At 37.0% G+C, this 13,715-nt stretch overlaps 1 protein-coding gene across 1 annotated transcript in view; it reads right to left on the bottom strand.

The window, feature by feature from the left end:
• The window catches only part of GMDS (GDP-mannose 4,6-dehydratase), a 345,832-nt gene that overhangs the window by 238,811 nt on the left and 93,306 nt on the right, over window positions 1-13,715 (bottom strand). The window contains exon 6 of the mRNA XM_031060977.1: window positions 13,038-13,142. Within this exon, the coding sequence (XP_030916837.1) occupies window positions 13,038-13,142 (105 nt within the window). The remainder of the gene's footprint in view (window positions 1-13,037; window positions 13,143-13,715) is intronic.

Here is a 13,715-nt window from a genome sequence, read left to right as displayed (position 1 = left end):
TAACCCATTTCCTTGATCTCCTCAAAGACAGTCATGTAGATCTAGACACAAACACAAGCCCTCTCCAAACTGCTTCAGCCTAATACGAAATCAATACACATTATTTCCATATAAAATGTAACTGAACCACAACTGTTACCAAATTCTTTGTTTTTCCTAATGCAGAATCAAACCAAGAAGATTATTAGATCAGAATAATTACCAGAGAATTTTCAGAGGAAGTGCCCTAACCACCCGAATTTTTTTTTTAAAAAATTTCAGCTTGAACTAATTTGGAATACCAAGGCAGATAAATAATTATTGATCTGGCAAAACTGAACAGAGTTGTCAGAGTCTAAGAAAAATCAGATCCAAACAAAACAATTTTCATGCTGTTTTACTTGGGGTTTTTTAAGCTGTTGGTATTTTTCAAGAACAACAAGTTCAGGAAACACAATTCTCTACAAGAAACACGATTTTTCTCTCATTTTTAAAATGAATTATACTAATCTTAGCAGTGTCTCCCACAAAAAATATTGTAGATTAAAATGGAAATGAGGATAAGCTAACATTTCAAGATAGCTGCCGTCTACATCAATACATAGTTGGGAAGTTCTGCTTTAGAAGTAGAGAATTGTAAGGCCCTCTTAAAACTATTAATATTATGTTTATGTCTTGAAAGCTCTTGGTGAGGCATCTTTAAAATATATAAGACTCCCAGGGCTTTGAAAAATCTGAATGGTCTTGTCACTAAACAGCAGGTTTGAAAATCAGATAAAGGCAACAGAAATTTCATTAAAAGATAACTTACTTCATCATGTGGATGCATAAGTATTTCTTTCCTGACAGGCTACGAGAAAAATAGCATATCTGTTAATAATCCTTGAGGATTTGTAATTGTTTGCATTTTAGTAGTCTCAAGGAAAAGCATATTTTAAAAAGTGTTCAATCTCTCAGATTCTGTTTATTGAATTCCAAGCCTTTTGTCTTAAATATTAAATTATCAGATTTTAACCAGTAGAAATAACATTGAGTTTGACTGAACCCTCACGTACATTATCAGTTAGGAAAATTTTGATTTATTCTTTTACAGAAAATTTTACTGAACACACAAATTCTTTCACCAGACTTTCATGTACAGGCAGCCATTTTCAAGCATCATCCACACACTCACACACATACATAATTTTGGAAAAAAATGAATGAACATTCCCTGATGACTCTGTGGGTTTCTTCATGGGTGTTGATGCCTGGTTATCACTGTCTACAAATGTGATGGTAAACCAGATGATATCACCCCACCACCAAACCCTCAACGAACCTGTAGAACCAAAGCGACAGGAGACACTTAACTTACTTGCAAGTAGACCAGAGTTGTGCAATAACTGCAGCACACTAATGAAATCAAACCCAGAATTGCTTCATGCCATGATTTCAAAACAAAGAGCTTCTTTAAGTGCAATTTAAGATTATGATGCTTTTCTCAAGAAAAGCATCATCATGAGACATAGCGAAAATTTAATAATGAGCTGTTATTCACTGGCTTACACTTTTCTGACACCATTTTGGCAATAGACCCTGGATTCACCAGCACAACAGAAACTGTTTCCTTCTTTAGTAACACCAGCACTTTCAGAACTACGTAGCAAAGGTAGCATTTGCCTACTGCTCTTACATGAAGTCAAGTTTTCAAGTTCCCAGCCTTAGTTACTGTTACATCAATCTTGCCCTGTTTTTCATAATTATTGCAAGATCTGCTGGCACCATGAAATATGCTAAAAATAAGACAATTGTATATGTGTTACACTCCATTTTTAAACTTATTTTTGTGCAAATCTCAAACAGCACATATAGTTTTCAATAAAATTCAGATGATTCAAATCACTACCTGGAAGCTGCAGCACATCTGGACAGGTTATGCTCAGGGCACAGAGCAGCTATTCAGAAAAGGAGAAGCACACCCACTATCTAGTTTTAGATCACACAAAAGGGAGAGATTTGTCCATAACACAGGATTGGGATGCTTTACCCCCCTAGAACGTGAGCACAAGTCATACTACTAACACCAGTCCATCCCATTCTCCCATTTTCCCTAAAGGGTCAGGACTTGAGAAGAGGAAGACACATCCTGAAAATTAGCATGAGAAAATTAGCAACCACTGGTCTGATTTTCAATGGCAGATACATGCAACACTTATGAAAACAAACAGCAGGGGAATAAAAAAGGAGTATTTGCATGATGCCTGTTATGGTCACAGGGTTGACTTTAAATTCACTTCAGTATAAATGTTTAAAATGAAGTACAATACTGATGCCATCCCAAACCAACAAAGTTTTTAAGCCCATGGATAATTTCCAATTTACTCTGTTTTCTGAATTGCATAAAGTTTGGGAAGTAAGAACTTTTCCTGACCTTAGGAAGTGCACAGTGTCTCCATTTATCTTGAAGCAGTGCAGTAATGGTAAGAAAAGATCTTGGTGGTTATTTTTACGGTCTGCAGCAAATAGAAACTCAGTGTGAGAGCACAGAGCATACAACACAAGTATCCCTAATGGATGCACACATGCCTACCAATGACTCAGAATGTGGGCATGAGGTGGGGCTGAGAAAAGTGTCAGCAAGAAAGCACAAATAAGATTTATAACTTAAAAAAGCAACTGTTTCAAAATTTTTAAAAAGGAAATTGAAGGTAAAATATTTCTGAGTGTTACTGATGTTTTTCTCATGTCTTCTGGATTTGTCTTAAATCCAAAATGAGCTCTAGATTTTTGCAGATTCGCATTGCCTACACCTGGAATTACTATAGGATTTTGTAAAGTTTTCAATCCACCTACTGATGATTATTGATGCAATGAATAAACATCTTAAATCTCTTTTATTGTAAGGATTATAATATAAATGAGGAGGAAAAAAGGATGTAAATTGAAGGTCTGAGTTGCTTTACTGGATAATTCTTTACTACCTAGAAGTCTATTCACATAAAATATAATAAAATCAAGGACTTGACTTCAGAAATAAAAATCCATCAGTATTCCTGCAACATTTCTAGAGCAGCGCTTTCTCAAACTCCCATGTCCTAGGGCAAAAATTCAGAGAAAGCAGAGAATATGTGATACTGTATTCTCTCTCTTGGCTTGGGTGTGTTTTCCTGTACCAAAGAGCAACCCTGAAGGGTTTCATGGGAAACCTGCTAAGTCTCTGTCTTAACAGCTATCATTCTATAGGGGTGAGATACAATACAGATCAGAATATGCAACTGATATTGCAACATCTAAATAGCATTGGGAATGTGGTTTTATGACAATGCTTTGGGCCATAGCTTTCATTTGCCAATCATTGCATAACAATTAAGTAGAACATAATTAAATTTTAAGAGTCTAAGAAAGGCAAATCCTTGAAAAGGAAACATTTTAACATGGTTGGCAAGGTGTGCAAACATCCACTGTGTGGGAAACACATGTAGCTGAGAGTACATACTGCTATAACTCCTTGTAACAGAGGTTAAAATCTGTTCAAAAATACTTGCAATTAGATGAATAAAACTGGCAGAAATCAGCAGTCTGCCAGCTGTTGGCATTTTCAGCTATTTCAGGGACAACAGAATATGCTTATAAATGTAAAACTTCTGTGCATTCCCAGAAAGCACATAATGCATGTAATGGTCTGAAGTCAAACTACCTACACATGCAATATTTGTCTGTGTGATTGTGCTTCTTATTTTTAAACACATTTCTAGGAACTGTAAGTGAACCACTTACTGAAATCAAGACACAGAAAGAAAACTGTTCCTAAGTTCAAACCAAGCTCTGACTAATGTTCTTTCAGATAAAGCAGCTTACCTTCCTACAATTGCTATAAAATCCCATTGCATGGTGAATCTTATCAGAGGTGGCATCCAATGACACTGTATTTCTCACGTAATGTTTTTAATGAATCCTGCTAACTTTGTAGAGGAATAATCAGTTGACATTTCCTTCTGTAGTGTTTTTTGAACCACTAATGATGAAACTGTTTTATTGTGAATTAGTCTCTCCTGTTCAGTCTCCTGTATCTGAAATGCCTCAGTGGGTTGATTTCAAATAACTTTCTGAAACAACACACACTTTCAATAGATTTACTTTTATTTAATTTTTTTTTAATTATGCATGACTGAGTAGAGGGAATTGTCAACCTTTTGAAGAGCTATTTTAGGGAAAACAGGATGCACACGGCTGAGAAAATGTTTCAGATACTAAGATGGGCCGGTCACACCATAACTACAATCTGTGAGTATGACCAGGCTTTCAAGTTTCTGCACCTGGTAGATGATGCCCAAAATTTGAAGGCTGTGGATTGAGGCCTACAGAGTCACATACTTAACATCTTTGCAGGGATACCCAGGACTCTGAAGATGAGCTGTAAGCAATTTCTGATGGTTTTTACTTCATAGTCTCAGGGGAACACTGATGTTGGATCACACAGCAGGAAGAAGGCAAAGCAGTACACTAATATATCACATGAAAAATTTATATATTTGACAGAGTTGTAATATTAGTAAGACCCCTGTCTTCAGAATCTTAAGATATCATTAATATGGCAATAATGACTAAAATATTAAACATTCATTACTTACAAAATAGCAACAATGTAAGATAGATTATGCAACATCTCTTGCAATAATGATGGGACCTTTGCTCTTTGTGTCATTTCTTTTCCTTTCTTGCCTCTATTTCAGACTTCAGTGATGTTTAATGAAACACAACAGAACAAAATAATCATGTAGATGCAACTGCGAGCAAAAACAGCTCAAGGAATTTCTTGAAGAAAGCAAGAAATACAGAAGAAGTTTGCTGTGGCTGAGTCCCCACATTTGGGAAAACTGCATCCTGCAGTATGCTTTCTTATCCTAGGCTCTGGGTACCACTGAACTATGACTTCAGCATGCATTCAAAGGAGGTGCTGTTCCCCAGATAAAGTGGTTTCCTTCAGAGAGAATCTCACAAGCAGCAGCCTGGACTGCATTCCCACAGAGCCCTGGAATGGACAGGCAGTGGACTGGGGTTGCATCATTTGGGCAGGGTCTCCTACCCATCAGCTACCAAGATCTGAGATGACCACACTCTATCTGCACTGTCTCCTATACTCTCTCCTCATTTTCCAGCAACGGGGTAAGTCGGCTAAATAGACTTCTGGCTGAAACCAGTTCTGTTCTTCTGACCTTATACAAACTCCACATTTGCTTTAAGATAGTCTGTAAAATGCAAGGTGTAAATCTCACAGTTCTTGCTTGTATTTCACTTCATGCTCTCATTTATACAAACATAAGAACAGCACAACGGTCACATTTTCCATTGTGCTTTGCCTGGGGAAAAACAAATGTAACAAAGGGGAAAAAATTGAGGAGTAGGCATATAAAACATTATTTCTCAAAATCCTGCTACAAGTTTGTGTATTAATGAAGGCATAAGAACACTACAGGTGAGATACATAGTCTGCCACTCAATTTCCCATTTCGGATTTTCATAAATTTCATAGCACTTTATTTCAAAGTTTTTGGTTGATATTTAATTAGAGAAAAAAAAATTCTGCAAGTTTTAGTTTGAGAAAGTAACACTGATATATGTTAATGTATCTTGAGAAATGTCAAGAAATATATGTTAATTTCTTGAGAAATGTCAAGAATTACTTGGTAAAGCTTTCTAAATTTAGTGGCTTTGAAATTTTGTAAATTGTGGAGATACTCTGCCTTTTTTTTTTAGATTAAAAAAAAAGTTGAAATCAATCATGGAAGACAGCAAAACTTGTAATCTACTTTTTTCTCAACACAGTATAAGCCACAAGGGAGCATATGATTTAATGATGAAAAGATTCTTCTGATAAGATAATAATTTGCTCAAGGAGAGATCTGAGTTCTGGATGCAGCTGTTCCAAAAAATCTAAACCCACAGGCAAGAAATTACTTATTTTTTATCCATAACTTATCCATAACTACTTAGATAAACTGATGGCAAACCCCAGAAAAGTACATCAGATAGAGAAGTGAATAATCAGGGCTACTTTGAGATTGAAAAGGAAAAAAGAATAAGAGGTGGTAAAGATTACCATGAACTATTATTACAAATCAAATGGATTTCAGTAGTCAGACTGTTCCACACAGTATCTTTACTTCATCAATTAGTCACTTTAGAAAAATATCTTTTTATATCCTGATTCAGTTCATGTACATGATTATTTCATTCCCGTGTGTGACAAGCTGCACGGCACTTGGATTACCTGGATGCCTACAACTAAGGGCATGCAGAAATGGTCTCACCCTCCAGTTCTTATTTCAGATGTCTGGCACTGCTTTTAAAACACAGTTTAATGAAGGGAAATCCACTCATATTTTGGTGTGGTTGCACTACTTTCATATCTTAGTGTTGGCTAGCACTAGGAAAGTGGCACTAGAAACATAAGGTTAATATGGCTTATTAGCACCATAAGAACCAGACAAAAAATCTCCATATATTTTCATACGCTCTGATCTGTATTAATTGGTCAGTAGCATGTTCAACATCATCATAATTAACTGAATCTACTTATCTTGTAACACCAGATCTTTTTCAAGGGGAAAACACATGTACTTAAGTAAAACAAAGGAAAGGTATTACCTGACAATTTTCTGATATTACATATTGCTGCAAATGCATTTGTGCAAGTAGACTGTAATGCCCACATTTATCTCCAGTGATGTCTGGCTGCATGTGTAGATAAGGGAACACCTGCATGGATCACTTAGCAGGATCAGTCTCGCAGCAGGGAGAAAAAGGCAGCAAGAATGCATGTCTCCAGGACACTGCATGCTTTCTCTGTTGAAACACGCAAACTAAAAAGCATGAAATGATCTTGGCTGCTCTATAGCACACAAATGTCTGAGTAAGTCCTTTTACATTGGCCATGGTACCTTGCCATCAAGTTTTCAATGTGCAAGGCAGATGATCCTGATGACACCAGCCAGCCTGTATGCTTCCCATGCAGCAAGGAGTAGGAAAGTCATAAGCAACACTCTGCTGACTTTTTCTATTGAGATATTCTTATGGGTTTGGAAATTTTGCATTAAATGGATGTAGCTTTGCACTAAAATTTTACACACTTATGTCTTTCACAGTCTTCAACTTACCAAAAAAGGCACCAGAAAAGCCCTTAGTATTTCCAGTGGTACTAGGTTGACCAAGCTTCTCTTGCACTGAGAGTGTTTTAAGAGATTAGTCTCCAACCACAGACATGAGAAAAGGAAATCTGGCAGATGTTGACTACATCTCTATACACTAGATGCAGAAGAGCAGCTGCTACAGCAGGGATTGCACAGCACATTTTTGTGAAAGTCAGTAGCAGATGTCACCATCTGCTTCTGCCTTCTCTATGAAATAGAAGCAAAAAGGAGACTAAAAGCTGATTAAAAAAAAAAAAAAGGTAACAACAAAAACCATAACATCAAAAGGCACATGGGCATATTTACAGTGAGTAGGGTAAACTCTTACCCCCCCTTCTCTCTGGCAAATCTGAGACCCAGATGCACAATAAAAGCAAAGAACACTCCCCATTCTGATTAAGATATGATTTCTTTTCATTTTAATCTTACTACATGTACTTTGACAACATTCAGCCTGCAATCTAATACCTAGCCATTTCCACCCTGGCTGAAAGAGATCACAGAAATGAGCAGTTGTATCCTTTCCCTCTGGCTATACAGCAATGGTCTGATGACAACTGCTTTACCAGAGTTGGTATCAGACAGACAAAAATTCCCTACTGAATGATCTACGCAATGATGTCGTGTGGAGGCAAAGTATTACTTAGGGGGAAAAAAACCCCAACAAAAACCAAACAAAACTTTTGTTGCATTGTGTCAGGAAACATGCTGTACATGTTTGTACATCTTGGCAGATTAAGATCAGATGAGGCAAGCAATGAAGTGGTTAACCAAATCAGAAAGTTATCTCAGACATCCAAAGGCACATCTTGTAAACCTGAGACAACTTACACAGAACTGAAGAGAGACAACAGTAAGGGCTTGTCTGGGATGAAACAAATGACACTGACAACAAGCAGTTTGCTTTCCCACTCAGAAAAGGAGGCATTAGTGAGATCCAGAGCCCAACAAAAGAACAGGAATCTTTCCAATGAGGTAAAAAAAAAAAGGTTTGCATCAAGCCCCAGCTTTCCTGAAAACTTAGACTTGCTAATGCCTCACTCTTCCACTGTCAAAACCGTCATCTCACAGAACAGAAAAATCTTTCCAATATTGCTATAGGGCAAACATTTCCACACTGGTAATACTGGGAGACATGTTCAGCTACCACCAGCAACCTGATAGCCATCACCTCCCTCACTGGGTATCCCGTCATGTTGTTCTGAGGGGGAGAGTAAAAAACCAAACATTAGCCTGGAAATGTTTTTTAGGTTTTCTTTTGTTCATTTTTGAATACAGAGACTGCCTGTAGCTACTGTAGAGCATATTGCTTTTCAGCTCGTGTCATACTTAGAAAATAAATAAGCCTCAGAAATGGAAGAGCCCATTCACCTTGGCATGACGATAAATCATGAAACTCTTGAGCTATACCTGGATAAAATGGATGAAGGTAACTGAAGAAATTAGCTTTAGCAAAGTATACTGCTAATACAGGTCTTTTCCCCAAAGGAAGCAAGTCATGCTTATCTTACATTACCAGACTGTTACTGGAAGTACTATGCCAGACCCTCAGCTGGCATAAATCAACAAGACCCTACTCATTTCAGTGCAGCTGTGTTGATTTATGTAAGCTAAAAGTATGTACTGGTCAAAAAGTGACTATTTCAGGTTACAAAACTGTAAAAGTGACTAAGTGAAATGAGAGGCAGTACATATAATATAAAGAAAATAATAGAAAGTGCTACAGAAAGGCTCAAAGTAGATGTATATTTTATTAAGATTAGTCTAACACAGCCACCAATTTCACTTCATATGAAATTTTAGATAATATTTTCTGCTGTTACATACACATGTATCTCTTGAGTATAGACCCAAGTATTTGTGCAATTTAATAATGCTGTACTATTCCAAAATTTAGATATAAGGCTCAGTGGATTCAGCCAATCTCAAATTTATCACTGGTGTTTTTGTAAAGTCACTCTGATTGTCAGAACATGAAACATCATACTTAAAAGGAAGCCCACGCAGCAAACTTAAGTGCTCAGCTTTACACTGTGGCGTCACATCTTAGAACTACTCCTGTTAGTGTCTTTCTCTGAGAGAGTAAGATAAAAGCAGAAAACCAAATGTTCCCAAATCCAACACTTCTCTCAAGCCTTTGTAATTCTGAGAAATATGAAACCTTTCATATTAGACTTAAGCACTCTTTACCCTTATGAACTCTGTGCAGACTTCCCCATTATTTTACAGTCTACATGAGATTAACTACTGGTGCTCCCTTCTGAGTTTAAGCTGGAAAGGCTCAGAGGAAGAATTGACATTCTGAAAGAAGAGGTGTAGATTCCTGAACTCCTTTTATAGGGAATCAGCTCTTGAGATTAGGCAGTTTTCATTTTCACTAGGCTTGTGCACTGCTGCCCCAGCACTACAATATCAGAACATAATATAAAGAGGGATTGTGGCAGATGCACTTGGCCCCCTTATCCAAACTAGCAATAGCTTGGTATAGACCCCAAAGGATGTAAACACCTGAGCTGTAGCTGGGCCAAGAACTCCTCCAGGAAATCCACAAAGGGTCAGGCTAACCCAGGGTGCATTGATGCTTGGAACACATGAATAGTGTGTGGTTTTTCCAAGACTCAGTAAGTGAAGAACAAAGACACTTGAGGGTCTAAAAGGTCTCATACATACCTTCCCCATCATGTGTAATTCAACTACAAGCCACTCACTTTATCCCATAAACATGACAGTCTAATGAGCCTTCTTTGAGCTCTCTTTGCAAAGTAGCATGGCTGTGTGGCAGTGATCCCCACTTAGGACACCTCTCAAAGTTGCTCCTTGAGCCAGAGAGACTTTACTAAAACTTTGGCTAAATGCAGTTTCAGTTCTATTTAAATTACAGGTTCACTGCTTTCCAGTGCCTTTCCCCTTGATCTGGGACTCATCTCAAGGTTTGAGATTCTTTGCCTGAGACTGAGGTATCACAGTGGAGAGACCCCTTATTCACAACAGATGCTCAGTAAGTTGCTGATAGCATGCTAAACTAATACTAATGAATGAAAAAATTAATTTTTTTTAGACATAAATAATTGTAAAGATCTGAAACTAAAGACTGAACTAGCTGCATCTAAGCTGCATCAGGAGTTTATAAACTTGACTCAGTGGGTCTCCCTTACACTTCAGCACTTTTAGTCTCTGTGCAAATCATTCCAAATTGGTTCTAACTTAGTATTCATTTGTATTTTTCATCCACGTTGTAAGTAATAGAGTGAACCTGGCTATCCAACTTTGTTAAGTCATGTTTTCATAAATTCATATTAAACCCATTTTTGCTAAAACCTTTGTGGGTGTTTTTTTGAGCAACCCCAAACACTTATTTACAATACAGATCATGAAGCAAACTCTTTACAATTGTTTGTTCAATTCAACATCAGTGACCAGCTTGGCAGACAACTGCAATTCACCATCTTTCAACATGAGTACTCATAATACTTCAAATACAAATACTTCTATATTTGATCACAGCCCACAATGCAGGCTCCAAGGTATGAAAAACACATTCATTTCATCCTTACCATTGCCTTCCAGTGTAGGATATTTCACAGATCCCTTGCTGCAAGGAATATCAGAGTTTGTCTCTTCACAGTTTTTTCCCATAAATACATTTTGTGTAAGAAACTTACATTTTCAAAAGTATGATTTAAAATTCAGGTATGCACTGTATGCCAGAAGCGATCAATTCTGCACCTCAGCAAGTGGCATTGCTGCAAGCTTCTGCTCTTCTCTAATTCCTGGGCATTATGTTTTGTGTGGACAAGATGCAAATAATACCACCATCAATGTGATGTTGTATTTGATGCATTCAGTGTAACCCTAAACCAACTGAAATAGTGGTATATAGTATGGGAAGAAAATATGTATTGATTTATTTAGGTATTCCCAATCTTTGAAATCAGTATAAAAAAAGGCCAAACCATAAAGCATTCTAAAACTTCTATGGATGTTACCACCTTTGCATAGGAGTTAGAAATTCCAGTTAAGTCCTCTTTCACTCCTGAAGTGCCTTTGCAGTCTTCAAAATATTAAGAAAGTGATGAATGGCTATCAAGAAGAAATCTCAAAACTACTGTTATATCATGTTCTTATCTGTATAGTATAGTTTCCAAACCTTTTCCCACAAAAACACTATGCAAATAACACTGGTTTGTGGTTACAGTTGCTTTCATGGCAAGTACTCCTGCTAAGGCAAAAAGAGTCAACTGAAACCATTTCTAGGACAAGATTCCTGTTCATGGCATAAAGGATCCAAAACTTCACCCAGCAAACACACACACAATGAAAAGTACAGCCTGAGACTTCAAAGCACAGACTTGAGTGCTCCATGGGGCCATTAAATGTGTTGAAAAGAGACCTCAGATTGGAAACCCTGTTGCAGTAGTGTTAAAGCAGGAACAAACACCAGAGGGATCAAAACAGCAATGAGTACTGAAGTTTTCCTCCTTCAAAATGGCACGAGTCTATACCAGAGCATCAGAAACAGTATGTGTTCATAAAATTTTCATCTTGTCTTGTAGCTCCTTAGAGTTATTAGAAATCATTCCAAGCTAATATTTTTTATTGCACATTCCCACATTTTTTACAATGGTCAGAATGTTTTGATTGCATAGTGATAACTCAGAGCAATTTCAGCATTAGTTTACAGCACACTATGAATACATCTCAGTAAACTCTTTAATAGAAAGCAAAGTATTAGGGCTTCTAAATTAAATAATCTAGTGAATATGATTCCCCTTTAATTTTGAACTTGTGCTTTATTTGCTCCAGTGAAGTGATACACCTGCTTCTACCACCAATTACTGTAAATGCTGCCTACCCACTGTATGATGAGGTTTCACAGCTGTGACTCCCAAAGACTGAAATGAATATTTAAATCCTATTGACATCATGGACTCCTTTTTTCTCCTCTTTTTTTTTTCTTTTAAGCAGAGTTGAAATTATGGTCTGTTTTATATAAGTACCATATAAGTATGATTAAAAATCTTCCATTTTATGCCAGGCTATAATTTATATAATAGCATTCCTGTAAAACTTGAATTTATTTTTCATTTAGAAACAGACCACAATAAAAGGCTTCTGCACTGAGAATCCAGTTTTCTGTATTAATTTAAAGTCTAATTTTAGAGTGTTTTCAACAGTCACAATACTTAAAGGGCAGAGGAAAACTGTCATTGTAAAAGAGACCTCTAATCAACCATGGAGTCTTACTCAAACTAAGTACCAGCATTAATTGTTCATAAAGCACTGCAAGCGGAAAAGGGATGATTAAGTGGAATTTAAGCTGCATTGCTATTAAGGATTAAACTGAAAGGCATTTTAAAGCCATGTGTTAAAAGCCATCTTGTAAAACAGTATGGGCAATAATTCAAAATTTTTTCAAAATATACCAGGCTGTACTAATTAGTCTTATGAACTTAGAGCATCTACTATTTCTGCCTCTTAATTTGACATTTATACAAATTAAAATCTTGAGTATGTCACACCTGAAACTGCATCTGTTATGTAGTTGCCCAAATAAATGTTTAGAAAACCTGCCTTTTTTAATGTGCCACATTAACATTTTTGACTTTACTTATTATCAACAGGGACACAAAATTAGACACCCAAACTTCCCTTTGGTGTTCGTGAGCTACAAAATGGAATAATGCCTGAAGGGGAAAGCTGCTGTTCTTGAGCTCTGAGGCTCTGAAACTGCCAGGAGGGCTGCACCAAATGCCATGGGTAGGCTGCAAGTCGTGACACCTTCCCTACAGAATTCTGGCAAGTTTAAATGAAACCTGTGGATGCATTGTTCCATTTTCCAACCAGATATACACAAGGTTGGAAACAGTTTCACATGGATTTTCTAACCTCTTCTGGGGCTCTCGTGATTGAAGAGGATGCCATTCACAGCAAAGAGATTGTAGGCTTCTCTGAAGTTCACCACAATCCAGTAGGCATAGAGTTTTGCTGCCCCTGTAAAAATAATTTTGAAGTGTTATCGTATGAATGCTTGGCTCATACACAGCTCAGACACACAAGTCTCTCTCACATGCAGGGTGAAGTCCACATTTCAACAGCAAAGTGCTTTAGCATTTGATAAATTCCCTATATGTGCCAAATTTTATATTTAAAAAATATTGGCCCAATAAACAGCATCTGAATGGGAAAATACTCATCTTCTGAGCAGCCTCTGAACTGGTCAGGAAACATCAGGGCACTTACTTGTTTTCTTATACACACTCAACCACAGCATTTTTTCTTATACAATATAATTAACATGGTCAGAGCGTGTGAAATACACCACTGTAGTGACCTCTGTTAATTAAAAAAAGCCCAAAACAAAACCAAAATTACTTTGGAGGAATAAAAGTGAAAATCTGGTGCCTTAACACTCAAACTGATTTGAAACTTTATCACCAAAATCCTCCATGCCATTGCTTTAATAAGCGTTTCAAATTTCATACGAGTTCATGAAGAAGATGTGAGCTCTTGGGAGTCTTTCGTTTAGGCAAAAAAAAAAAAAGAAATGAAACTTTATCACTTCAG

Source organism: Geospiza fortis, unplaced genomic scaffold (genome assembly GCF_000277835.1).
Source record: "Geospiza fortis unplaced genomic scaffold, GeoFor_1.0 scaffold154, whole genome shotgun sequence".
NCBI lineage: Eukaryota > Metazoa > Chordata > Aves > Passeriformes > Thraupidae > Geospiza > Geospiza fortis.
Note: the sequence above shows the minus strand (reverse complement) of the source record. Positions and strands in the feature narration are given on the sequence as shown.